Source organism: Rana temporaria, chromosome 8, assembly GCF_905171775.1.
Source record: "Rana temporaria chromosome 8, aRanTem1.1, whole genome shotgun sequence".
In the NCBI taxonomy this organism is placed as follows: Eukaryota; Metazoa; Chordata; class Amphibia; order Anura; family Ranidae; genus Rana; species Rana temporaria.
Genome location: NC_053496.1, coordinates 184,373,550 through 184,400,501, shown reverse-complemented (window position 1 = coordinate 184,400,501; position 26,952 = coordinate 184,373,550). Strand labels below are relative to the sequence as shown.

Sequence of the window (26,952 nt, the reverse complement as noted above, 5' to 3'; positions counted from 1 at the left end):
CTGCTGACTGGAGAGGTGAGGAGGATTCTGGGAGGTCACATGACATCACTCTTATCTCTATCAATAAAACACAGACCTGACCGGAGAGGTGAGGAGGATTCTGGGAGGTCACATGACATCACTCTTATCTCTATTAATAATACACAGACCTGACCGGAGAGGTGAGGAGGATTCTGGGAGGTCACATGACATCACTCTTATCTCTATTAATAATACACAGACCTGACCGGAGAGGTGAGGAGGATTCTGGGAGGTCACATGACATCACTCTTATCTCTATTAATAAAACACAGACCTGACCGGAGAGGTGAGGAGGATTCTGGGAGGTCACATGACATCACTCTTATCTCTATTAATAATACACAGACCTGACCGGAGAGGTGAGGAGGATTCTGGGAGGTCACATGACATCACTCTTATCTCTATTAATAAAACACAGACCTGACCAGAGAGGTGAGGAGGATTCTGGGAGGTCACATGACATCACTCTTATCTCTATTAATAAAACACAGACCTGACCGGAGAGGTGAGGGGGATTCTGGGAGGTCACATGACATCACTCTTATCTCTATTAATAATATACAGACCTGACCGGAGAGGTGAGGAAGATTCTGGGAATCTCATATGATGTTACTGTTGGTGTTTTACAGAGTTTTCCCCCTTTGAAGTCTGGTGATCATATGACCATCACAGTGCCTCCATGTGACTCCCTAAAACCTGAGAGACACAACATGGAGAAGATTCTAGAAGTCACCAAGAAGATGATGGAGCTGCTGACAGGAGAGGTGAGGAGGATTCTGGGAATTCTGGGACATTATCCAGTAACAGACAAGGGTTGTGTCTGGATGGTGACTGTATCATTGCGTGTGTCAGGTTCCTATAAGGTGTCAGGATGTCACTGTCTATTTCTCCATGGAGGAGTGGGAGTATTTAGAAGGACACAAGGATCTCTACAAGGACGTCATGATGGAGAATCAACCGCCCCTCACATCACCGGGTAAGAGGAGACTTTATTGTAAAGGAGAGAGCAGTACGGAGGCTCCACCTAGATCCCCCATCATCTGATAAACACATAGAAACAATGTATTCAGTCAGTGTGTGTGTTTCCTACAGATGGATCCAGTAATAGGAACCCACCAGAGAGATGTCCCCGTCCTCTGTATTCCCAGGATTACCAACAGGAAGATCACAACTACGCACATCATGATCAGGTAAATGATTAACAATTGTTGATAGTTATGATTTATACACAGCATGTTTGTTACAATGAATGTTTTGCTATAGAATGGAACACTCGGGGATCTTAATATTATTATTAAAGAAGAGGAGGATGAGGAGTATGATGTGATGCATCGTCACCATGGTCAGGTAGATGAATAACAATTATTGATAGTTAGGATTTATACACAAGATTATTTGCTACAATAAATGTCTTAATATACATTTTAGAGTGGAAACCTTGGGAATTATAATATCATTATTAAAGAAGAATATGAAGAGGAGGAAGAGGAATATGGTGTGATGGACGAGTTTTCAGAAGAACCTATGGATATGATGGAGCCACCTAGCAGCAGAAACCCACCAGAGAGAGGTCCCCGTCCTCTGTATTCCGGGGATTCCACACAGGAAGGTCACACCATCCCCCACCATCATCAGGTAGGTGGAGTTGAGGGTTGGGAACATAAAGTGATTGAACACTCTGACATGTGGAGATGATGTGTGGGCTATACAAGATGATATTTTCTATGTGATCTCACATCATAAATACTTCTATGTTACAGATGTTATTTTCTGCCATTCTGTTTAGGGGGAAGATGAAATGAACATAAAAAATAAGTGTGAAGTAGAAGAGACGTATTTGAGGGATGATCAGCAATATACGGAGGAGGCTGGAATGACGAGGACATTCATAGAGGAGGACACTCCTACAGAGATCAGCACAGGTGACCCATAATATATTCTTCTCTTATCTCTGCTCTGTTACTGCTCACTGATTGGTCCAGAGTAGGGCGGAATCTGAGTGATATCAGCCAATAATAGGTTTATAATGGTCCCCTCCCTGTACTGATACCCGTCCTGGGGTTCAGCTGGCAGTATTAGGTTGTGTGTCACTCCTAGTTACAGTAGCACAGATATGATAACACAGATTGAGTGCCTATGGTCACTTGTTCTATGGTAAAGGGTCTTCAAGTCTGAACTTTGACCCTCTTGTCTATCAGAGAGCACATGACTCAGTGCCTAGGCTTGTGATTGTGTAAAGGGCACGCCCCTCCCAGGCCCCATTGGTTCCTGCTCTTCTGACAAGGCTGTGTAAATGTAGAAGTGATCTGGGAGGAGGACCAAAGGTTTTTTGATGGGGGGGAAGAGTCCCAGCTGGTTGGGACCACCACAGAGAACATCTCTTCATATCTACCTGATCCAGATGGAATCTTGATGGAAGTGAACTAACCCTCTCATATCTATTGATGATGTTTTTATTTTCTTCCAGGACACGCCATGGAGAAACCCTCAAAGGATCGTCTCACTGTATTTATAGTTTGTAAAATGGCAGATGAGGACTCAATACGAGATTGTGGAGGAGAAAAGACAATGAGCTCCACTATGAATGGAGGACTTCACGGTGTGGATAGACCACGGAATGCCTCTGATTTTGAGCAACCTCGTACTGTGAGGGGTGGTGCCGGGATTCAGGGGGAGAAGGAATTTTTATGTCCTGAATGTGGGGAAAGTTTCAGTTCTGAATTACGTTTTTCTGTACATCAGAGATTTCACACGGGGGAGAAGCTCTTTTCGTGTTCTGAGTGTGGCCAATGTTTCCTTCATAAATCAGAACTTAACATGCATTATACATCTCACCAGGCGGAGAAGCCGTTTTGCTGTCCTGAGTGCGGGAAATGTTTCTCACACAACTCCTTTCTTGTCAGACACCAGAGACTGCACACGGGTGAGAAGCCACATTCCTGCCCTGAGTGCGGGAAATGCTTTACACAGAGCTCAGACCTTGTCGTACATCAAAGATCTCACACAGAGGAAAAGCCCTATACCTGCCCTGAGTGCAATAAAAGTTATAAACATAAACCATACCTCGATATACATCGAAGATCTCACAGGGAGGATAAGCCGTATCCCTGTCCCGAGTGCGGGAAATGTTTTTCACACAAATCAGAACTTTCTATACATCAAAAATCACACTCAGGGGAGAAGCCGTATTCCTGCCCCGTGTGCGGGAAGTGTTTTTTGCAGAAGTCTTGCCTTGTCAGACATCAGAGATTGCACACGGGAGAAAAGGTGTATTCCTGCGCCGAGTGCGGGAAATGTTTTCCGTGTAATTCAGACCTTGTTGCACATCAGAGGTCGCACACGGGCGAGAAGCCGTATTCCTGCCCTGAGTGCGGGAAATGTTTTTCAAAGAAGTCCCATATTTACACACATCAGAGAATGCACACGGGCGAGAGGCCGTACTCATGCAGTGAGTGCGGGAAAGGTTTCTCACAGAAGTCCAATCTCACAGCACACCAGTTGCGGCACGCTCAGGAAAAGATTTTTTCTTGCCTTGAGTGTGGGGAATGTTTTGGAAAGAAATCAACGCTTATCTCACATCAGAAGTCTCACACATCGGAGAATCTGTAATGCCCGTGCAGAAAACATTACGTTGTTGTTACATATCAAGGATCCCCGCACAGGGAAGTAGTGACGAGTGAACTGGCTTGGGTTCGAAACGCATGGAAAAAGATCTTTCCCGGACTTGAGTGTGGGAATTTTTTGAAAAGAAATCAACATTTGTCTCACAAAGGAGAGAATGCCCTGTGCGGAAAACGAAATCAACATTTGTCTCACAAAGGAGAGAATGCCCGTGCGGAAAACAAAATCAACATTTGTCTCACAAAGGAGAGAATGCCCGTGCGAAAAACGAAATCAACATTTGTCTCACAAAGGGGAGAATGCCCGTGTGGAATGCGAAATCAACATTTGTCTCACAAAGGAGAGAATGCCCGTGCGGAAAACGAAATCAACATTTGTCTCACAAAGGAGAAAATGCCTGTGTGGAAAACTAAATCAACATTTGTCCCACAAAGGAGAAAATGGCCGTGTGGAAAACTAAATCAACATTTGTCCCACAAAGGAGAAAATGGCCGTGTGGAAAACAAAATCAACATTTGTCCCACAAAGGAGAAAATGCCCGTGTGGAAAACAAAATCAACATTTGTCTCACAAAGGAGAGAATGCCCGTGTGGAAAACAAAATCAACATTTGTTTCACAAAGGAGAGAATGCCCGTGCGGAAATCAACATTTGTCTTACAAACGAGAGAATGCCTGTACGGAAAACAAAATCATCATTTGTCTCACAAAGGAGAGAATGCCCGTGTGGAAAACTAAATCAACATTTGTCTCACAAAGGGGAGAATGCCCGTGTGGAATACGAAATCAACATTTGTCTCACAAAGGATAGAATTCCCGAGCGGAAAACAAAATCAACATTTGTCTCGCAAAGGAGAGAATGCCCGTGCGGAAAACAAAATCAACATTTGTTTCACAAAGGAGAGAATGCCCGTGTGGAAATCAAAATCAACATTTGTCTCACAAAGGAGGGAATGCCGTGCGGAAAACAAAATCAACATTTGTTTCACAAAGGAGAGAATGCCCGTGCGGAAAACGAAATCAACATTTGTCTCACAAAGGAGAGAATGCACAAATGAGATAATGCCCGTGCGGAAAATGAAATCAACATTTGTCTCACAGAGGAGGGAATGCCGTGCGGAAAACAAAATCAACATTTGTTTCACAAAGGAGAGAATGCCCGTGCGGAAAACAAAATCAACATTTGTCTTACAAAGGAGAGAATGCCCGTGTGGAAAACAAAATCAACATTTGTCTCACGAAGGAGAGAATGCCCGTGCGGAAAACTAAATCAACATTTGTCTCACAAAGTAGAGAATGCCCGTGCGGAATACGAAATCAACATTTGTCTCACAAAGGAGAGAATGCCCGGGCGGAAAACAAAATCAACATTTGTCTCACAAAGGGGGGTATCCCCGTGCGGAAAATTAAATCAACATTTGTCTCACAAAGGGGAGAATGCCTGTGTGGAAAACGAAATCAACATTTGTCTCACAAAGGAGAGAATGCTTGTGTGGAAAACAAAATCAACATTTGTCTCACAAAGGAGAGAATGCCCGTGCGAAAATCAACATTTGTCTCACAAAGGAGAGAATGCCCGTGCGGAATACGAAATCAACATTTGTCTCACAAAGTAGAGAATGCCCGTGCGGAATACGAAATCAACATTTGTCTCACAAAGTAGAGAATGCCCGTGCGGAATACGAAATCAACATTTGTCTCACAAAGGAGAGAATGCCCGTGCGGAAAACAAAATCAACATTTGTCTCACGAAGGAGAGAATGCCGTGCGGAAAACAAAATCAACATTTGTTTCACAAAGGAGAGAATGCCCGTGCGGAAAACAAAATCAACATTTGTCTCACAAAGGGGAGAATGCCCGTGCGGAAAACGAAATCAACATTTGTCTCACAAATGAGAGAATGCCCGTGCGGAATACGAAATCAACATTTGTCTCACAAAGGAGAGAATGCCCGTGCGGAAAACAAAATCAACATTTGTCTCACAAAGGGGAGAATGCCCGTGTGGAGAACAAAATCAACATTTGTCTCACGAAGGAGAGAATGCCGTGCGGAAAACAAAATCAACATTTGTTTCACAAAGGAGAGAATGCCCGTGCGGAAAACAAAATCAACATTTGTCTCACAAAGGGGAGAATGCCCGTGCGGAAAACGAAATCAACATTTGTCTCACAAATGAGAGAATGCCCGTGCGGAATACGAAATCAACATTTGTCTCACAAAGGAGAGAATGCCCGTGCGGAAATCAAAATCAACATTTGTCTCACAAAGGAAAGAATGCCCGCGTGGAAAACAAAATCAACATTTGTCTCACAAAGGAGAGAATGCCCGTGCGGAAATCAAAATCAACATTTGTCTCACAAAGGAAAGAATGCCCGCGTGGAAAACAAAATCAACATTTGTCTCACAAAGGAGAGAATGCCCGTGCGGAAATCAAAATCAACATTTGTCTCACAAAGGAGAGAATGCCCGTGTGGAAAACAAAATCAACATTTGTCTCACAAAGGAGAGAATGCCCGTGCGGAAAACGAAATCAACATTTGTCTCACAAAGGAGAGAATGCCCGTGCGGAATATGAAATCAACTATTGTCTCACAAAGGAGGGAATGCCCGTGGGGAATACGAAATCAACATTTGTCACACAAAGGGGAGAATGCCCGTGCGGAAAACGTTGCGCACAGAATTTGAACTTTGTTATACCTCAAGGATCCCCGCACAGGGAAGCAGTGACAATTGAACCGTCTTGGGTTCAGTTCATGGGAGGTTCTGCAAGCCCAGCCTGCAGTCTGCAGATCCCGAACCTAGCACCTAAAACCCATTGCCGTCTATGGGAGCCAACTCTTGTATAATTTTTGCCTTCTTCAAGGACAACTTGCAAGCTTTTGGTTAAAAAATAAAATCTCATGGGTGGCTGTGGAGGAAAAAAAATTACTGCTCGGGGGGAAAAGTTAGTCGTTTAATTCAGTTAATGAGCCAAATTAAAAACACAGTTGCATTAAATTAAAGGCTTGGGGGATAGTGTAATCCCACATGTGAAGTGGCACGTGTTTTGGATGTACTCCAGCAATGGTGGCACAAAAAAAACCCTAGTGCCGCTAAATTAGGCTGCTTCTCTTTGTAAACTAGGCAGTTGGTGGATCCCAGGTGACATCATTGACCACCTACGGCCATGACCATATGTAGTCGGAGACATCAGGAACCCCAGCTGGTCTTTTGTTATTCACCAGCAAACTGGGAAGCTGTCATTTTCGTCAGGATTGCGGAAGTAGACTATTGTCGTAGAGTGGGTTGTTGGTGGATCTATATGTCTGGGTGACATGATTGGATATATTGTTTATTTATAATAAATTATTGTTTAAAGCGGAGGTTCCGCGGGAAAACGTTTTTTTTGTTATATGCATCTACCGCTCATCCCACAGTTATTCTTGTACTCACGTGTCCTTATTTCGTAGGCCCCCGCAATGTCTTTCTGCCGCAAAACATAACTTATAAAAATAATCTCTGGAGGCTTCCATCTTGCTTGTGGGCGCTCTGAAGCCCACAAGCAAATCCTTCAGGGATGCGGTGAATGCTGATGTCCCAGCATTCACCGCTCTATCCCGCGCATGTGCAGTGTTGACGGCGAGCCGCGCCGTCAACACTGGACAGTTGCCATCACAAAGGCCGGCGATTTTACCTGCTTGCCATCACTTAAAATGGCGGAATTGTATCCGCCCACGTCACATGACCGGCTGCACGAGCCACGTGACGTAGGAAATCACGCTAGAGTTCCTCTGTTCAGCTAAGGAATCGTCTCCTGGGCAGCGTCTCACAGGAGATATCGCAGCTACAGCGACACGCCCTCTCCCGTGGGAGCCGAACCAGGAAGTGCCTGGTTCACAAAGGAGAAAAGAAGGTATGGAATTATTTTTTTTGGACAGCGAACGCAAAATGTACACACCGATCCCCTGTGATTAAGGTGGACTTTAATTTAGGGTGAACCTCCGCTTTAAGAGTGTCTTGGTGTTTGTTATGTTCCTTTTGAGCAACAAGGTATACCATGAACTCCCTTTCTCATATACATAGGAGGGAGGGTCAGATTTCAAGAGGCCCTCTTATCTTAAAGGGGCTTTGAGATTCTATTAGGCTCTCCCCTTTCGCAGAACGTAGAATCCACCGGGCCAAGAATGTAAGAATTACTTCTTTGTCCCCATTGAAATGGATTCAGGGTGCCTTGCCAGGTAGGGTCCACTGGTAAGGTACCTTCCAAATGTTCAGTCCCTGGCCCCCCTCCTGAAGCACACCAGGCCACATGCCCTGCAGAAAAAAAGGTATGGGATCCCTCTCAAAATCCATATCAGACCTTTATTCTAGATAAGGTATGGAAAATTGAAGGGGATCCCGCGTTTTTTTTTTCTGCAGGACATGAGTTGAGTTGACTTGCATCTTGATATAGCATGGTCATTTACCCCGTAGGATCCCGACACGCTTACATACACATACTAGGGCCAATCTTTAGACAGGATCTGATTAACCTACCAGCATGTCTTTAGAGACATGTGGCCTAGTGTGCTTCAGGAAGGAGGCCAGGGACTAAACATTGGGAAAGCATGGGGTTCATACAAAGGGGTAACTAGAACCCCAGTGCCAAAAACCATGAACGGCGACCCCAAGCCCGGGGCCCTTTAATATGGTCCTGCAGCAGGACCCTTTCACATGTTCTGCAGTTCTGAAAGTTCCCTTCCTGCCCTTACATAAGAGTTCCCAGTATTCCCAGAGCCCCTTTACATCAGAGTTTCCCCTTTACAGTACATCAGAGTTTGTCTTACAGTGCAATCGGGAAGTCTGCAGACCCTGATGAAAAGGGGAACTCTGTGGACCCTGATGTAAAGAGGAATGTTGTGGACTGTGATGTAAAGGGGATCTCTGGTGTAAGAGATTCTCTGGTCACCAGAGCCCCCCCCTTAAATCAGAGTTCCAACTTACCTTAGAGTCCACAAAAATGTATGGGATCCTCTCAAAATCCATATCAGACCCTTATTCTAAATAAGGTATGGAATTTAAAGGGGATCCCGTGCCTTTTTCTTATGCAGGACATGTGGCCTAGTATCCTTCAGGAAGTGGACTGAACATTGGGAATGCATGGGGTTCATACAAAGGGGTAACTAGAACCTTCAGGACCCCGTTGCCAAAAACCATGGACGGCCCCCTGAGCCTGTGGCCCTTTATTATGGTCCTGCAGTGGGACCCTTTCACATGTTCTGAAAGTTCCCTTCCTGCCCTTGCATAAGAGTTCCCAGTATTCCTAGAGTCCCTTTACATCAGAGTTTCCCCTTTACAGTACATCAAAGTTTATTGTACAATCGGGAAGTCTGCGGACCCCGATGTAAAGAGGAATGTTGTGGACTGTGATGTAAAGGGGAACTCTGGTGTAAGAGATTCTCTGGTCACCAGAGCCTCCCCCTTACATCAGAGTTTGCAGAGTTCCTCCTTACCTTAGAGTCCTTAAAGTTTCCCTTGTACTGTAACTCTGATGTAAGGGGGGACTCTGCAAACTCTGTTGTGAAGGGGAGCTCTGGTGACCAGAGAACCTCTTACACCAGAGTTCCCCCTTAGACCAGAGTCCACAACATTCCCCCTACATCAGGGTCTACAGAGTTTCCCTTTACACCAGAGTCTGCAGAGTGAATACACTGAGGTAAAGGGGTTTACTGACGTCAGAAGGGAGTGAGGACACTAATATAAGGGTGAACCTCTATATCGGCCCCCCCCCCCTTACCTTAGGGTCCCCACTCGCCCCTTACATATGTGACCCCCCAAAAGAGTGACTAATGCCATGTACACACAAACTAATTTTCTCTGAACTTTCGACCGTCAAGAACGTGGTGACGTACAACACTACGACGAGCCGAGAAAAGGAATTCAATGCTTCCGAGCATGCGTCAAATTGTTTCCGAGCATGCGTCCGAATTTTGCGCGTTGGGATTGCTACACACGGTCGGAATTTCCGATGAAAAGCTCACATCGGACTTTTGCTGGCGGAAATTCCGACCGTGTGTATGCGGCATAACTGACTTTGTCACAATCTAATCTGTAATTGCCTGCAGGCTTTGGTCCTCCTCTCTCCTGCGCCCCCTCCTTGCAGATGCTTTTAAATTTACTGTAAATGCACCATGATGTCACTGCACACCTGACCAGCGACCCTGGTAGTTTCGCCACTGGGTTCATGCCAGACCCTTATCCTAGATGTGTGTCTGTTTTTAAGGGAGACCCAACACAAAAAACAAATGACAAATATTGTAAATTTAGACTCTTACCCAAGTAAGCAGCCTGGCTGGACAGGAGAGGAGCCTGTGGACTGACGCCCCCCCCCCCCCCCCCGGAACCATACTAGACCAGATGTCCTCAAAATTGGGAAGCGACCTTGGTAGGTGGCCACCCTGACAAGGTAATTTGTCCACAGGTTCATGGGAACAAGAGTTCAATCCCCACTTCTTTGGTGGGGGGACTTATCGGAGTCTGGAAGCCCAATGTGAATATAAGGGAACCCCCAGATATCTCAACCTCCCCCATGTGAATATGGGGTGATAGTACCCCTTGTTAGTGACAAAAAAGTACAATAGTAATAAACATGCTGCCACCATGATTACACAATGATCTTCACCCGCTGTTAGGCCGCGTACACACCAGCGGTCCAAACCGATGAAAACAGACCGAAGTTCAGTTTCATCGGTCCAAACCGTCCGTGTGTACGCCCCATCGGTCTTTTGTCCTTTGGACAAAAATGAGAGAACTTGCTTTAAAATTGGACCGCTGACCGATAGGTCCAAACCGATGGTTAGTACACAAAAGCATCGGTTCAAAACCCGCGCATGCTCAGAATCAAGTCGACGCATGCTTGGAAGCATTGAACTTCTTTTTTTTCAGCACGTCGTGTGTTTTACGTCACCGCGTTCTGACCCGATCGGATTTTGAACTGATGGTGTGTACACACATCAGGCCGCTTCAGCGGTGAACCGATGAAAACGGTCCGTCGGACCATTCTCATCGGATGGATCGACCGTGTGTACGCTGCCTTACAGTCAGGAGTCAAAGCTCGATGACCAGTAGCTATAGCAGTAGAGAGGCTCCCACTGACCAACAGGATGAGCATACAAGCAGGTCACCCTGTCATATGACACAGGCTCATCTGCGGTGCGGGGTCTAAGCACCAAACTGTGTTCACCAGAGGTCCAGATGGTTAAGATGGGTTTTGCTGCATGTTAGTACCAGGTCACTGTGCTCATGATCGCACTGTACTCAAATGGCCTCCACACTAGGGTGACCACGTGTCCTGGATTGCCCGGGACAGTCCCGCATTTTGCAGGTCTGTTCCTGGGTACCTTTATGCCAACACAATACAGTGTCCCGGAATTAAACTAACACAGCCACCCCCGGGCCAATCTGATGGCCCCAAAATAGGCCACCACATCACCGCTTTACTCACTGACAGTACTTGTCCTGGCTGGGAATACCTGGGGGAGCACAATCCCCGCCCCCTGCGTGTGATTGGAGAAATCATAAATTTTGCCTCTTGTGCCTAATCATTGTGCTCTGATTCGTTACAGCACCCTCAAATCTGCAGCAACTGCATGATCTTATCATGTCACTATGGACCAAAATCTCTGAGGAATGTTTCCAACACCTTGTTGAATCTATGCCACCAAGAATGAAGGCAAAAGGTGGTCCAACCCGGTACTATCAAGGTGGACCTAATAATGTGGCCAGCCCCGATCTGTGCCGTGGTGATGTGACTCCCATGTGAATTCAGACTCGGCTTATCCACTACCCTGGAGTATTCGGGGACACTTGGCAAGGCTGCGATCACGCTACGAGATGTTTTTCTGGGGCCTGCAGTTGCTCTGAGCGCCACAAGATGGTGATCTCGAACCAAAACAGGAAGTCTCTATGGAAAACAGGAAGTGATGTCAGGTACAGACAGGAAGTGATGTCAGGCACCGACAGGAAGTTCCGGGTGAGAGGTTAATCAGGAGGAAGTAGAGAGGAGACATTGCTGGAAGGGGCAGCAGAGGAGGTAATAAGATCTTATTTTCTATTTACACCCAGTACGGAGTGTTACTGGTATCAGTCACCAGATGTGTGTCCAGTATGTTCAGTGAGTTGTCTCTCCCTGTTTGTTGTGTGTTGCTCTGCAGTATTTATTATATTTGTATTACAGTGCTCTGTCTTCTCGTCTGGCAGTGGCAGTTCACTGTTGTGAGAGGCTCCCCTTCGGTTCTGGTCACATGATACAGCTGGAGGGAGAATTTCCTCTCACTTCTGAACTGCCATTGCATCTTAGTGGGGTAGATTTAGATAGATCAGCGGATCTTTAGATCCGCGTAATCTATCTGATTTAAGATCCGCTGGCGCCAGTTTGAGAGGCTAGTGCTGTATTCAGATAGCACTTACCTCAAAACTTGCTCCGGCGAATCGTAAATCCCCCGGCGGAATTCAAATTCCGCGGCTAGGGGGAGTGTAGTATTCAAATCAGGCGCGTCCCCGCACCGATTTAAATGCGCATGCGCCGTCCGCGAATTTTCCCGGAGTGCATTGCTCCCAATGACGTCGCTAGGATGTCATTGCTTTCGGCGTGAGCGTAACTTGCGTCAAGCGCTTTTCTGAATCGACGTACGCAAACGACGTGAAAATTCAAAACTCGGTGCGGGAACGACGGCCATACTTAACATAGGATACCCCTCACATAGCAGGGGTAACTATACGCCGGAAAAAGCCGAACACAAGCAACGTAAAAAAAAGCGGCGGGCGTTCGTTTCTGAATCGGCGAAAATCGGCATTTGCATATTCGTCGCGTAAAAAACCGAAGCGCCACCTAGCGGCCGGCGGGAGATTGCAGCCTAAGATCTGACGGTGTAAGTCACTTACACCTGTCGCATCTTAGGTAGATCTATGCGGAACTGATTCTTATGAATCAGTCGCATAGATCCGACTGTCGGATCTCAGAGATACGACGGCGTATCAGGAGGTACGCCGTCGTATCTCTCTCTCTGAATCTCCCCCAGTGAGTTTAACCTCTTGCACAACGCCATACGTATATCTCCTAAAACATCACTATAATATTTCCTCCCCCACGTGTCCCTTTCTTTTTGTATTCTCTGTCAAGGTCAATGACACAACTATGAGTTTGTCCCCGAATGCCAAAGTGTAATCCTGAACTCTGAGCTCTCCTTTCATACCCACATCCAATCATTGTCCAAATCTTGCCACCTCAACCTCCGCAACATCTCCAAAATATGCCCCTTCCTTACCAACGACTCCACAAAGCTCCTAATTTACTCCCTGGTTATCTCCCGACTACTGCAAGTTCCTCCTCATTGGATTTCCTTGATATAGGATATCCCCCTTCAGTCCATCATGAATGCTGCCAAACTCATCCACTTTACCAACCGTTAAGTGTTTCCCACCCCTCTCTGCCAATCCCTCCACTGGCTTCCACTCAGTGTCCTCCACCCCCTTCTGCCCATCCCTCCACTGGCCTATATTCAGTGCTCTCCACCCCTCTTTGCAAATCCCTCCGCTGGCTTTCCTTTAATGTCCTCCCCCCCTCTTTGCCAATCCCTCTACTGGTCTCAATTCAGTGTCCTCCACCCCTCTTTGCCAATCCCTCCACTGGCTTCCATTCAGTGTTCTCCGCCCCTCTCTGCCAATCCCTCCACTGGCTTCCATTCAGTGTCCACCACCCCTCTCTGCCAAACCCTCCACTGGCTTCCATTCAGTGTTCTCCGCCCCTCTCTGCCAATCTTTCCACTGGCCTCCATTCAGTGTCCTCCACCCCTCTCTGCCAATCCCTCTACTGGCTTCCATTCAGTGTTTTCCACCCCTCTCTACCAATCCCTCCACTGGCTTCCATTCAGTGTCCCCCAACACTCTCTGCCAATCCCTCCACTGGCTTCCATTCAGTGTCCCCCAACACTCTCTGCCAATCCCTCCACTGGCTTCCCTTCATTGTTCTCCACCCCTCTTTGCCAATCCCTCCACTGGCTTCCACTCAGTGTCCTCCACCCCTCTCTGCCAATCCCTCCACTGGCTTCATTCAGTGTCCTACACCACTCTCTGCCTATCCTTCCACTGGCCTCCGTTCATTGCCCTCCACCCCTCTCTGCCAATTACTAACAAGAACTTACAAATTCATCCATAACTCTGCCCCCAGCTACATCACCAACCTCATCACAAAATACAATAAAAACTGTCCCCTCGGCTTCTCCCATGACCTCCTGCTTTATTAGCTCCCTTGTCACCTCCTTACTTGCTCTCCTCCATCCTCTGGAACTCCCTGTCAGCGAGTGGTTATTACAAGATCATTTGGGTAGTTGTGTTGGAGAATTTTGTACATTGGGTATAGGGCTTTGGAGGACAATCTATACAACTACGACTTTGGACTGTTGGGGTAAATTTGTACTGCTGGGAATGTGGGCTTAAAGGGGGTGGGGTGAAATGCATTATGATGAGGGAGTATTTTATGGTTATACTCTGTACCCTGGCCTGTGGATGATGCACTCCTGAGCTTTGCAATCTCTGTTACACACTCCTTAACTCCTGAATTAATCAGGTGTACAGGAGGCAAGAAACACAACAAAAACTAATTCACCCAATCTACGTTTGCCAATTCCCACTGGGGGCAGCCTCACTATTAATGCCTTATATCACCATCCTAATACTGTACAACCAATAAAATCCAAATAATTTTCTCCAATCGATCTACAGAGAAACCCACATAGATGACATGAACACATCAATGAGGATGGAAATGGACCAGGATCACATGACTGAGAAGATACTAAACTTCACCCTGGAGATCATCTACCTGCTGACCGGAGAGGTGAGGGGGATTCTGGGAGGTCACATGACATCACTCTTATCTCTATTAATAATATACAAACCTGACCGGAGAGGTGAGGAGGATTCTGGGAGGTCACATGACATTACTCTTATCTCTATTAATAAAACACAGACCTGACCAGAGAGGTGAGGAGGATTCTGGGAGGTCACATGACATCACTCTTATCTCTATTAATAAAACACAGACCTGACCGGAGAGGTGAGGAGGATTCTGGGAGGTCACATGACATCACTCTTATCTCTATTAATAAAACACAGACCTGACCGGAGAGGTGAGGAGGATTCTGGGAGGTCACATGACATCACTCTTATCTCTATTAATAAAACACAGACCTGACCGGAGAGGTGAGGAGGATTCTGGGAGGTCACATGACATCACTCTTATCTCTATTAATAAAACACAGACCTGACCGGAGAGACGAGGAGGATTCTGGGAGGTCACATGACATCACTCTTATCTCTATTAATAAAACACAGACCTGACCGGAGAGGTGAGGAGGATTCTGGGAATCTCATATGATGTTACTGTTGGTGTTTTACAGAGTTTTCCCCCTCTGAAGTCTGGTGATCATATGACCATCACAGTTCCTCCATGTGACTCCCTAAAACCTGAGAGACACAACATGGAGAAGATTCTAGAAGTCACCAAGAAGATGATGGAGCTGCTGACAGGAGAGGTGAGGAGGATTCTGGGAATTCTGGGACATTATCCAGTAACAGACAAGGGGTGTGTCTGGATGGTGACTGTATCATTGTGTGTGTCAGGTTCCTATAAGGTGTCAGGATGTCACTGTCTATTTCTCCATGGAGGAGTGGGAGTATTTAGAAGGACACAAGGATCTCTACAAGGACGTCATGATGGAGAATCAGCCGCCCCTCACATCACCGGGTAAGAGGAGACTTTATTGTAAAGGAGAGAGCAGTACGGAGGCTCCACCTAGATCCCCCATCATCTGATAAACACATAGAAACAATGTATTCAGTCAGTGTGTGTTTCCTACAGATGGATCCAGTAATGGGAACCCACCAGAGAGATGTCCCCGTCCTCTGTATTCCCGGGATTCCACACAGGAAGATCACAACTATGCACTGCATGATCAGGTAGATGTATGACTATTATTGGTAGTGGTGATTTACTCATAAGCATGTTTGTTACAATGAATGTTTTATTATATATTTAGAATGGAAATCTTAGGGATGGTATAAATGTGAAAGAAGAGTATACAGAGGAGGATGAGTCCTATGGTGTGATGACGGCACTTTCAGGACACACAGATATCACAATGCAGCCAACTAATAGCCCACCAGAGAGATGTCCCCGCCCTCTGTATTCCTGGGGTTCCACACAGGAAGGTCCCACCATCCCCCACCATCATCAGGTAGATGAGGAACAATCACTGATAGTATCATTAGGATCTGTACATTATCTGCATTGTTACCATTGATGTCATTTTTATTATATATTCAGAGTGGAAACCTGAGAGATTCTAAATTTGAAGTTAAAGAAGAGATAAAAGCTGAGGATGGGGTGATGGAGGAGTCAGAGTATCTAAAAGTTTACAAAGATCTGTACCAGGACACCATGGTGGAGTCATCCAGCTACAGGAACCCACCAGAGAGATGTCCCCGTCCTCTGTATTCCCGGGATTCCACACAGGAAGGTCATCAGGTAGATAATCAAGAATTATTGATAGGTATGATTTATATACAAGTATGTTTGTTACAATGAATGTTTTATTATATACAGAGTGGAAGCCATTGGGATAATAATACTGTAGTGAAAGAAGAGTACGAAGAGGAATATGGGGTGATGGAGGAGTTTTCAGAAGGACACAAGGATGTCATAACAGAGCCATTTAATACCAGGAACCCACCAGAGAGATGTCCCCGTCTTCCATATTCATGGGATTCCACACAGGAAGGTCACACCATCCCCCACCATCATCAGGTAGGTGGAGTTGAGGGTCGGGAACATAAAGTGATTGAACACTCTGACATGTGGAGACGATGTGTGGACTCTACAAGATGATATTTTCTATGTGATCTCACATCATAAATACTTCTATGTTACAGATGTTATTTTCTGCCATTCTGTTGGTTTAGGGTGAAGATCTGATGATCATGAAAACTGAGTGTGACGTAGAAGAGACGTATGTGAGGGATGATCAGCAATATACGGAGGAGGCTGGAATGACGAGGACATTCATAGAGGAGGACACTCCTACAGAGATCAGCACAGGTGACCCATATTATATTCTTCTCTTATCTCTTGGTCCAGAGTAGGGCGGAGCTAAGTAATGTCAGCCAATAATAGGCTTATTATTCTAGTCACCTCCCAGTACTGATACCTGCCCTGGGGTTCAGGTGGCAGTATTAGTTTAATTTGCATCGACATGATAACAAAAATTGTATCCCCATAGTCACTTGATGGTCTTCAAGTCTAAACTTTGACCCTCTTGTCTATCAGAGGTCACATGACCCAGTGCCTAGACTTGTGGTTGTGTGAAGAGCACGCCCCTCCCAGTCCCCATTGGTTCCTGCTCTTCTGACAAGGCTGTGTAAATGTAGAAGTGATCTGGGAGGAGGACCAAAGGCTCTTTGATCGGGGGAAGAGTCCCAGCTGGTTGGGACCTCCACAGAGAACATCTCCTCACTCATATCTACCTGATCCAGATGGAATCTTGATGAAAGTGAACTAACCCTCTCCTATCTATTGATGATGTTTTTCTATTTTTCCAGGACACGCCATGGACATACCCTCAAAGGATCGTCTCACTGTATTTATAGTTTGTAAAATGGCAGATGAGCACTCCATACGAGATTGTGCCGGAGAAAAGACGATGAGCTCCACTATGGATGGTGGACTTCAATGTGTGGATAGACCATGGAATACCTTTGAGCAACCTCGTACTGTGGGGGATGGTGTCGGAATTGGGGGGGAGAAGACATTTCCCTGTCCTGAATGTGGGGAAAGTTTTAGTTCTGATTTAACACTTTCTGTACATCTGAAATCTCACCCGGAGGAGAAGTCGTATTCCTGCCCTGAGTGTGGGAAATGTTTTTCACGAAAGTTCAATCTTTCCATACATCAGAAATTGCACACAAAGGAGAAGCCACATTCCTGCCCTGAGTGCGGGAAACTTTTCTCAAGGAAGGCCAATCTTTACACTCATCTGAGAATGCACGTGGGTGAGAAGTCGTATTCCTGCCCTGAGTGCGGGAAATGCTTTTTACAGAAGTCCTGTCTTGTCAGACACCACAGATTGCACACTGGCGAAAAGGTGTATTCCTGCGCCGAGTGCGGGAAATGTTTTCCATGTAATTCAGACCTTGTTGCACATCAGAGGTCTCACACGGGTGAGAAGCCGTATTCATGCCCTGAGTGCGGGAGATGTTTTTCGAAGAAGTCCCATATTTACACACATCAGAGAATGCACACGGGTGAGAGGCCATACGTGTGCAGTGAGTGCGGGAAAGGTTTCTCACAGAAGTCCAATCTTACCGCACACTTGGTGCGGCACGCCCGGGATCAGATCTTTCCCTAACCTGAGTGTGGGAATTTTTTGGGTAAAGAAATTATTTGTCTCACAAAGGGGCGAATGCCCGTGCGGAAAACGAAATCAACATTTGTCACACAAAGGGGAGAATGCCCGTGCGGAAAACGATATCAACATTTGTCACACAAAGAGGAGAATTCCAGTGCGGAAAACAAAATCAACATTTGTCACACAAAGGGGAGAATGCCGTGCGGAAAACAAAATCAACATTTGTCACACAAAGGGGAGAATGCCCGTGCGGAAAACGATATCAACATTTGTCACACAAAGAGGAGAATTCCAGTGCGGAAAACAAAATCAACATTTGTCTCACAAAGGGGAGAATGCCCGTGCGGAAAACGAAATCAACATTTGTCACACAAAGGGGAGAATTCCCGTGCGGAAAACAAAATCAACATTTGTCACACAAAGGGGAGAATGCCCGTGCGGAAAACGGTACTCACCAAATTTAGAACTTGTTATACATTAAGGATCCTGCATAGGGAAGTAGTGATGACTGACCTGGCTCCGGTTTAGTTCATTGAAGAATCTGCAAACCCAACCTGAAGTCTGCAGATCCCAAACCCAGCACCCAAAACCCATTGCTGTTTATGGGAGCCAACTCTTATATATTTTTTGCTTTCTTCAAGGAAAACTTGAAAGCTTTAGATAAAATAAAAAGTGCATGGGTGGCCATGTGGTAAAAAATGTACTTCTCAGAGGCAAGCAGGTTGTTTATTACAGTTAAAGAGCAAAATAAAATGCACTAATAAATTAAATTAATTTCTTGGACGATGCCTTAATCCTGTATTTGATGTACTCCAGCAATTTTGATGATCCCAGGTGACGTCATTGACCACGTATGGCCATGACCACGTATGGTCGATGACGTCAGGCAGGAACCCCAGCTGTGTTTTTTAACATTCACCAGCCAGTCATGGAGCTGTCATTTTTGGTGGAAGTGCAGTGGTGGAGGATTGCCGTGGTGAAAGTTTCTAGGGCATCGTTGATGGATCTATATGTCTAGGTTATACGGGTAGATTTATTGTCTATTTAATATTATTTTTAATAAAGGTTTGTTTGGAGTGTCTTGGTGTTCACGTGTTTATTATGTTCCTTTTTTTTAAAGAGTAACAGGGAACTCCCTTTCTCATTTATGTAGGAGGGAGGGTTGGATATCAAGAGGCCCCCCCCTCATCTTAAACAGCCATCAACATTCCATTAATCCCCTCACCATTTGCAGACCCCATCCTCAGCCGGGCCAAGGATGTGGAGATGAGGCCTTTATCCCCATCGACATGGTGACAAGGTGTCTTGTCAGGTGAGGCCTCATGGCAAGGTAACTTCCCAATGTTGGACGCCCTGGCCTCACTCTGGAAGCATACCAGGCCTCATTCCCTACAGACAAAAAAGTATGGGTATCACATACCTGGTGCAGATCGAGCTGGAGAGGGGGCTTCTTTTGCACTTCTTGCCAAATTTCCCTGGTAGTGATGTCAGGTCTCAATTCAGTGTCTTCCACCCCTCTCTGCCAATCCCTTCACTGCCCTCCATTCAGTATTTCTCACCCTTCTCTCCCAATCCCTACTCTTGTCTCCATTCAGTGTCCTCCACCCCTCTCTCCCAATCCCTACTCTTGTCTTCATTCAGTGTCCTCCACCCCTCTCTGCCAATCCCTTCACTGGCTTCCATTTACTGTCCTCCACCCCTCTCTGTCAATTCGTTCACTGGCCTCCATTCAGAGTCCTCCACCCCTCTCTGCCAATCCCTCCACTGGCTTCCATTCAGTGTTCTCCACTCCTCTCCTCCAATCCCTACTCTTGTCTCCATTCAGTGTCCTCCACCCCTCTCTTCCAATCCCTACTCTTGTCCCCATTCAGTGTCCTCCGCCCCTTTTTGCAGGAAGAAGGTGACCATAGTTCACTAGGCAGGAACTGGAACACAGTGACATGTGATTGGCAGACAGGAATGTAGCCAGGACACAAGCCGGGCAGCAAGGTGCAGGAACATCAGGCAAAAACAGGGTCAGGACACAAGCGGTAATCAGTACGCAACTGGACAGCGAGGTACAGGAACTTTAGGCAGAGACAGGGTCAGGACACAAGCTGTGATCGGTCCACAGCCAGGCAGCAAGGTACAGGAACATCAGGCAAAGACAGGGTCGGGACACAAGTCAGGGTCGGTCAACAGCCGGGCAGCAAGGTACAGGAACATCCAGCAGAGACAGGGTCAGGACACAAGCCCTGATCGGTCCACAGCTGGGCAGTGAGATACAGGAACATCAGGCAGAGACAGGGGTCAGGACACAAGCCATGATCAGTCCACAGCCGGGCAGCGAGGTACAGGAACACCAGGCAGAGACAGGGTCAGGACAAAAGCTGTAATCGGTCCAAAGCCGGGCAGCGAGGTACAGGAACATCAGGCAGAGACAGGGTCAGGACACAAGCCAGGATCGATTAACAGTCGGGCAGTGAGGTACAGGAACATCAAGCAGAGACAGGGTCAGGACACAAGCCCTGATCAGTCCACAGCGAGGTACAGGAACATCAGGCAGAGACAGGGTCAGGACACAAGCCAGAATCGGTCCACAGATGGCCAGCGAGGTACAGGAACATCAATCAGAGACAGGGTCAGGACACAAGCCCTGATCAGTCCACAGACAGGCAGCGAGGTACAGGAACATCAGGCAGAGACAGGGTCAGGACACAAGCCGTGATCGGTCCACAGATGGGCAGCGAGCTACAGGAACATCAGGCAGAGACAGGGTCAGGACACAAGCTGGGATCGGTACACAACTGGGCAGTGAGGTACAAGAACATCCGGCAGAGACAGGGTCAGGACACAAGCCCTGATCGGTCCACAGCGAGGTACAGTAACATCAGGGAGAGACAGGGTCAGGACAAAAGCTGTAGTCGGTCCACAGCCAGGCAGCGAGGTACAGGAAAATCGGGCAAAGACACTGTTAGGACACAAGCCAGGATTGGTCCACAGCCAGGCTAGTGAGGTACAGGAACATCAGGCAGAGATAGGGTTAGGGCACAAGCCATGTTCGGTCCACAGCCGGTCAGCGAGGTACAGGAACGCAAGACAGGAGCAGAGTCAGAATACAAGCCAAGGTCCCAACAGGCAGAAATCCAAGGACAGGTCTGGGGCAAGCCGAGGCTTACACGGGTAGGAAGGTCAAGGCTCCATGTCAGAGTTCAGTTTAAAAAGGTTGTTTGGCACCAGTGCCCTTACGTATGCACATGCGCATGTTTTCTTGAGCGGATGTGACAATGCCTGTTTTGCATTGAGCTTTTGCTCAGAATTAGGACCATGCATATACAGTAAGTATGAGCGAGCCTTCTCATTCCAACATGTCCTGAGCTTCTCTTACAATGGGATCCCTCTCAAAAACCATATCAGACCCTTATTCTAGACAAGATATGGATCCCGTGCCTTTTTTTCTGCAGGGCCTATGGCTTAGCATGCTTCAGGAGGGAGGCCAGGAACTGAACATTGGGAAGTCATGAGGTTCATGCCAGACCCTTATCTTAGATATGACTGATGAAGGGGTCCTGCGTGGCTTTCTGCTGTAACAATGTGATCTCTGATTAAAGCTTTGGAGATCTTGGACATCACTCTCTATTTTTAATGGACACCCAACACAAAAAAATGAAAAATAGTCCCATCAGTGAGAACAACGTGTAGCCCCAGCCCAGGATTGGTGGTCAGTGGTGACACGGACTTGATCACACGCTCCTGCCCCACTGATGTCAGAGTTCTACTTTCACTGTCGGAAAGGAAGTCACTCCACCCAAATAGGGTGACTGACCACGTGTCCCGGATTGCCCGGGACAGTCCCGCATTCTGCAGGTCTGTCCCGGGCACCTTCACTCTGGGACAATACAGTGTCCCGGAATGAAACTGTTACAGGTCCCATCATGAACCCCTCAGAGCTTAAGATGTGACACCCCCCAACTAGTGACGAACTACAGGTCCCAGCATGAACCCCTCAGAGCTGAAGATGTGACCCCCCCCACCCCCAAATAGTGAAGAACTACAGGTCCCAGCATAGATCTGTGAAATCTATGGGATCACACTCTAGATCTCACAGGTTCATGCTGGGAGTTTCAAGTTTGGGGGGGGGGGGTTACACCCTTAGATCTCAGGGGTTTATGCTGGGTGTTGTAGTCCTTTAAATTTGGGGGGGGGTCACATCTTTAGATATTATGTGACCCCCAAAAGTGAAGGACTACAGGTCCCACAATGAACCCCTCAGAGCTAAAGATGTGATGCCCTCCTCCCAACCAGTGGAGAAATACAGATCCCAGGATGAACCAGTAAAATCTATGGGGTCACAAAAAATGGTAAAAAATATATATATATATTTTTTAGGAGGGGGGGGGGGGTGTCCCTGAATAGCAGTTTGGAAATGTGGTCACCCTACACCCAAACAGTCCGCTATCTTTGCAGTACTTGGTGATGGAACCCAGAGAGTGTTCCAGAAGTCATCACCTCACTGCCTCTCAGCACAACATCTTGGAGCCTGCGGGTTATGGATTTAATGGGACAGTAGACTAAATCTCGGGCCTGTTCTGCAGCATCTGGAACACTTGGCAACAATGACTAGGCCGTGTTCACATTACGAGACGTTTCTCGGGGGCTGCAGTTCCTCTGAGCTCCACAAGGTGGTAATCTCACTTCTGCCCAGATGGGACGTCTCTATGGAAGACAGGAAGTGATGTCAGGTACAGACAGGAAGTGATGTCAGCTACAGACAGGAAGTTCCGGGTGAGAGGTGAGTCGGGAGGCAGTAGAGAGGAGACATTGCTGGAACTGGCAGCAGAGGAGGTAATAAGATCTTATTTTCTATTTACAGTAAGGTGCGTTTCTGGTACCAGTCACCAGACGTGTACAGTGAAGCGTCTCTCTATGTTTGTTGTGTGTTGCTCTGTGGTATTTATTGCATTTTTATTACATCGCTGTCTTCTCTTCTGACAGTGGCAGTTCAGAGCTGAGGGAGGCGCCCCCTCGGTTCTGGTCACATGATACAGCCGGGGGGGGGGGGACTAGGATTTCCTCTCACTCTGAACTGCCATTGCATCTTGTGGGTGAGTTTAACCTCTTGCTGGCCGCCATACGTATATCTCCTCACACATCACTAAATTTACTATAACAGATCTATCACATCATCTCCTCCAAACTCAATCTATCCAAAACTGAGCTGCTCCCTCTCGTGCTCCTTCCCCTGACTTCTCTGTTGATATTGATGGCACAACTACGAGTCTGTCCCGGTGACTTGTCGGTATTGTCCTCCTATCCAGATGGTTCCTGTAAGGACTGCGCAGGCGCAATCCTTGCGGACGGAAATCTCCGAACCTCGGCCGGCATCCAGGCTCATTCCTTAACATCCCCGTGGATTGGAGAGTGTTAAAAAAAAAAGAGCCAGGAGGCCGAGCGAGCCCTCCGAGCGAAGCGAGGACGTGAGGCCGACTGGCCACTTTCCTCAAATTCCACGTCGCCCTGGATGCCGGCCGAGGTTCTGAGATTTCCGTCGGCAAGGATTGCGCCTGCGCAGTCCTTACAGGAACCATCCTGATAGCCGGAACCATATTGGCAGATCACCGGCATGGCAGTGTGCGAGATGTAACCCTGGACTCTGAACTCTCCTTTCAGCCTTAAATCCAATCACCGTCCAAATCTTTCTGCCTGAAGCTCCACAACGTCTCCAAAATATGTCCCTTCCTAACCAACAACACCATAAAGCTTCTGTGACTCCCTTCTCATTGGCTTACCTTTTACATGGACTATACCCTCTTCCATCCATCATGAATGCTGCCAGACTCATCCATCCAACCGTTCAGTGCCCTCAACCCCTCTCCGCCAATCCCTCCACTGGCCTCCATTCAGTGTCCTCTACTCCTCTCTGCCTATCCTTCCACTAGCCTCCATTCAGTGTCCTCCACCCCTCTCTGCTAATCCCTCCACTGGCCTCCATTCAGTGTCCTCAACCCCTCTCCGCCAATCCATCCACTGGCCTCCATTCAGTGTCCTCAACCCCTCTCTGCCTATCCTTCCACTGGCCTCCATTCAGTGTCCTCAATCCCTCCACTGGCCTCCATTCTGTGTCCTCCACCCCTCTTCGCCAATCCCTCCACTGGCCTCCATTCAGTGTCCTCAATCCCTCCACTGGCCTCCATTCAGTGTCCTCCACTCCTCTCTGCTAATCTCTCCACTGGCTTCCATTCTGTGTCCTCCACTCCTCTCCGCCAATCCCTCCACTGGCCTCCATTTAGTGTCCTCCGCCCCGCTTTGTGAATTCCTCCACTGGCTTCCATCCTTTGTCCTCCACCACGCTCTGCCAATCCATCTACTGGCCTCCATTCGATGTCCTCCACCCCTCTCTGCCTATCCTTCCACTGGCTTCCATTCAGTGTCCTCCACCCCTCTCTGCCTATCCTTCCACTGGCCTCCATTCAGTGTCCTCCTCTCCTCTCTGCTAATCCCTCCACTGGCCTCCATTCAGTGTCCTCCGCCCCTCTCTGTCAATCCATCTACTGGCCTCCATTCAGTGTCCTCCACCCCTCTCTGCCAATCCCTCCATTTAGTGTCCTCCACCCCGCTTTGCCAATTCCTCCACTGGCTTCCATCCTTTGTCCTCCACCACTCTCTGCCAATCCATCTACTGGCCTCCATTCAGTGTCCTCCACCCCTCTCTGCCAATCCTTCCCTTGACTTCCACTCACCTAATGTATTAAATTCAAAATTCTAACAACAACTTGCAAAGCCGCCCACATCTCGGCCCCCAGGTACATCTCTAACCTAAGCCCCGTACACACGATCCAAAAATCGTACGAAAAATGCCGCTTTCATAATAATCGTACAATAATCGGATCGTTAGTACAGAGCTCCCGAGAGCCGATCAGGACAGTTCATCCGATTTTATTCTATCGGACATGCACGGAATTTTTTTTCGTACGATGCCAGATCGTACGATTTTCGTTTAATCAGTACAGCTGTCGTTCGAAAATGCAATACAAATGCACTACAACACATGACATCACTTCCGATTTTTTATTTTTTTATTCTGCCGTACGAGAATTTTCGTGACTTCAGTAAACTCATCAGATTCGACGTGAGATTAGCATACAAAAAAATTGGATCGTGTGTACCGGGCATTAGTCTCAAAATACCAACCTACTCCTTACCTTCGTTTCTCCCAAGATCTCCTGCTCTCTAGCTCCCTTGTCTCCTCCTCCCATTCTCGCCTTCAGGACTTTTCCAGAGCCTCTCCTATCCTATGGAACTCCCTACTCCAATCTGTCAGATTATCTCCTACTCTTTCTTTTAGACGATCCCTGAAAACTCTTCTCTTAAGAGAAACCTATCCTTCCCCCCCACCTCACAACTGTACTTTATCTTTTCTATGACTTGACCCTCCCTCTTAGATTGTAAGCTTTAATGCCGCGTACACACGACCATTTTTCACGTCGAGAAAAATGCAATTTTTTAAATTGGTCGTGAAAAACGATCGTGTGTAGGCTCCAGAGCATTTTTCTCGATGAGAAAAATGGGCGTTAAAAATGTAGAACCCGCTCTATTTTTTTCTCGTCGTTTTTCACGTTGTCATTTTTCACGCCGTGAAAAACGATTGTGTGTAGGCTTTAACGAGGGTGAAAAAAACGCTCATGCTCAGAAGCAAGTTATGAGACGGGAGCGCTCGTTCTGGTAAAACTAGCGTTCTTAATGGAGATAGCACATTCGTCACGCTGTAACGGACTGAAAAGCGCGAATCGTCTCTCACCAAACTTTTACTAACACAAAATCAGCAAAAGCCGCACAAAGGGTGGCGCCATTAGAATGGAACTTCCCCTTTATAATGCCGTCGTACGTGTTGTACATCACCGTGCTTTGCTTGAGCATCTCGCTGCTCTAGGGAGCCCGGGACCACGGTAACTGCCTGGGATTGGGGACAGGGAGACCACACAGAAGGGGAGCGGAGGAGCACACAGAGGGGGACTGAAGGAGCGCACGGAGGGGGAGTGGAGGAGAAGGACAGGGGGACCACACAGAAGGGGAGCGGAGGAGCACACAGAGGGGGACTGGGGGGGACCGAAGGAACGCACGGAGGGGGAGCGGAGCAGGAGGACAGGGGGACCACACAGAAGGGGAGTGAAGGAGCACACAGAAGGGGACTGGGGGGGGGGGACCGAAGGAGCGCACGGAGGGGGAGCAGAGGAGGAGGACAGGGGGACCACACAGAACAGGATGGGGGGAGCGGAGGAGCACACAGATGGGGACTGGAAGACAGGGGGAGGAGGAGGAGGACAAAGGGAGCACACAGGGGGGGACTGGGGGGGACCGAAAGAGCGCACAGAGGGGGAGCAGAGGAGGAGGACAGGGGGACCACACAGGGGAGCGGTGGAGCACACAGAGGGGGACTGGGGGGGACCGAAAGAGCGCATGGAGGGGGAGCGAAGGAGGAGGACAGGGGGACCACACAGGATGGGGGGAGCGGAGGAGCACACAGAGGGGGACTGGAAGAAGACAGGGGGACCAAAGGAGGAGAGGAGGAGGACAGAGTGACCACACAGGGGAGCGGAGGAGCACACAGAGGGGGACTGGGGGAGATTGAAGGAGAACGGGGGGGACTGAAGGAGCGCACGGAGGGGGAGCGGAGGAGGAGGAGGACCACACAGAACGGGACGAGGGCAGCACAGCGGTGTAGTGGATAGCACTTTCACCTAGCAGCAAACTCGGTATCGGGACAACCCTGGGCCGAAAGCAATGAAGATTTATTCGTTGGTTTCAGTTACAGAACTTTCATTTGTCTCCATAAACAGGACATGGAATCTAACCAGTCTTCTCGTTACCTGCTCCTGACCCCTACACTCTTCGTATTACACACTACTGACCCC

At 47.7% G+C, this 26,952-nt stretch overlaps 2 protein-coding genes and 2 long non-coding RNA genes across 4 annotated transcripts in view; 3 read left to right on the top strand and 1 right to left on the bottom strand.

Moving 5' to 3' along the window:
• Positions 1 to 4,284, top strand: part of LOC120909614 (zinc finger protein OZF-like) — a 713,034-nt gene extending 708,750 nt beyond the window's left edge. Inside the window, exon 3 of the mRNA XM_040321367.1 lies at positions 2,489 to 4,284. Within this exon, the coding sequence (XP_040177301.1) occupies positions 2,489 to 3,630 (1,142 nt within the window). The 3' untranslated portion in view covers positions 3,631 to 4,284. The remainder of the gene's footprint in view (positions 1 to 2,488) is intronic.
• LOC120909605 (zinc finger protein 585A-like) overlaps positions 1 to 26,952 on the bottom strand; it is a 167,801-nt gene that overhangs the window by 49,282 nt on the left and 91,567 nt on the right. The gene's annotated exons all lie outside the window — the stretch shown is intronic.
• On the top strand, positions 973 to 1,624 carry LOC120909681. The gene is made up of 4 exons (XR_005741342.1): positions 973 to 997; positions 1,114 to 1,211; positions 1,285 to 1,368; positions 1,450 to 1,624. It is a non-coding gene; the product is annotated as an uncharacterized LOC120909681 (long non-coding RNA).
• Positions 11,651 to 15,154, top strand: LOC120909689. Its single transcript, XR_005741351.1, has 3 exons — positions 11,651 to 11,691; positions 14,382 to 14,496; positions 15,059 to 15,154. It is a non-coding gene; the product is annotated as an uncharacterized LOC120909689 (long non-coding RNA).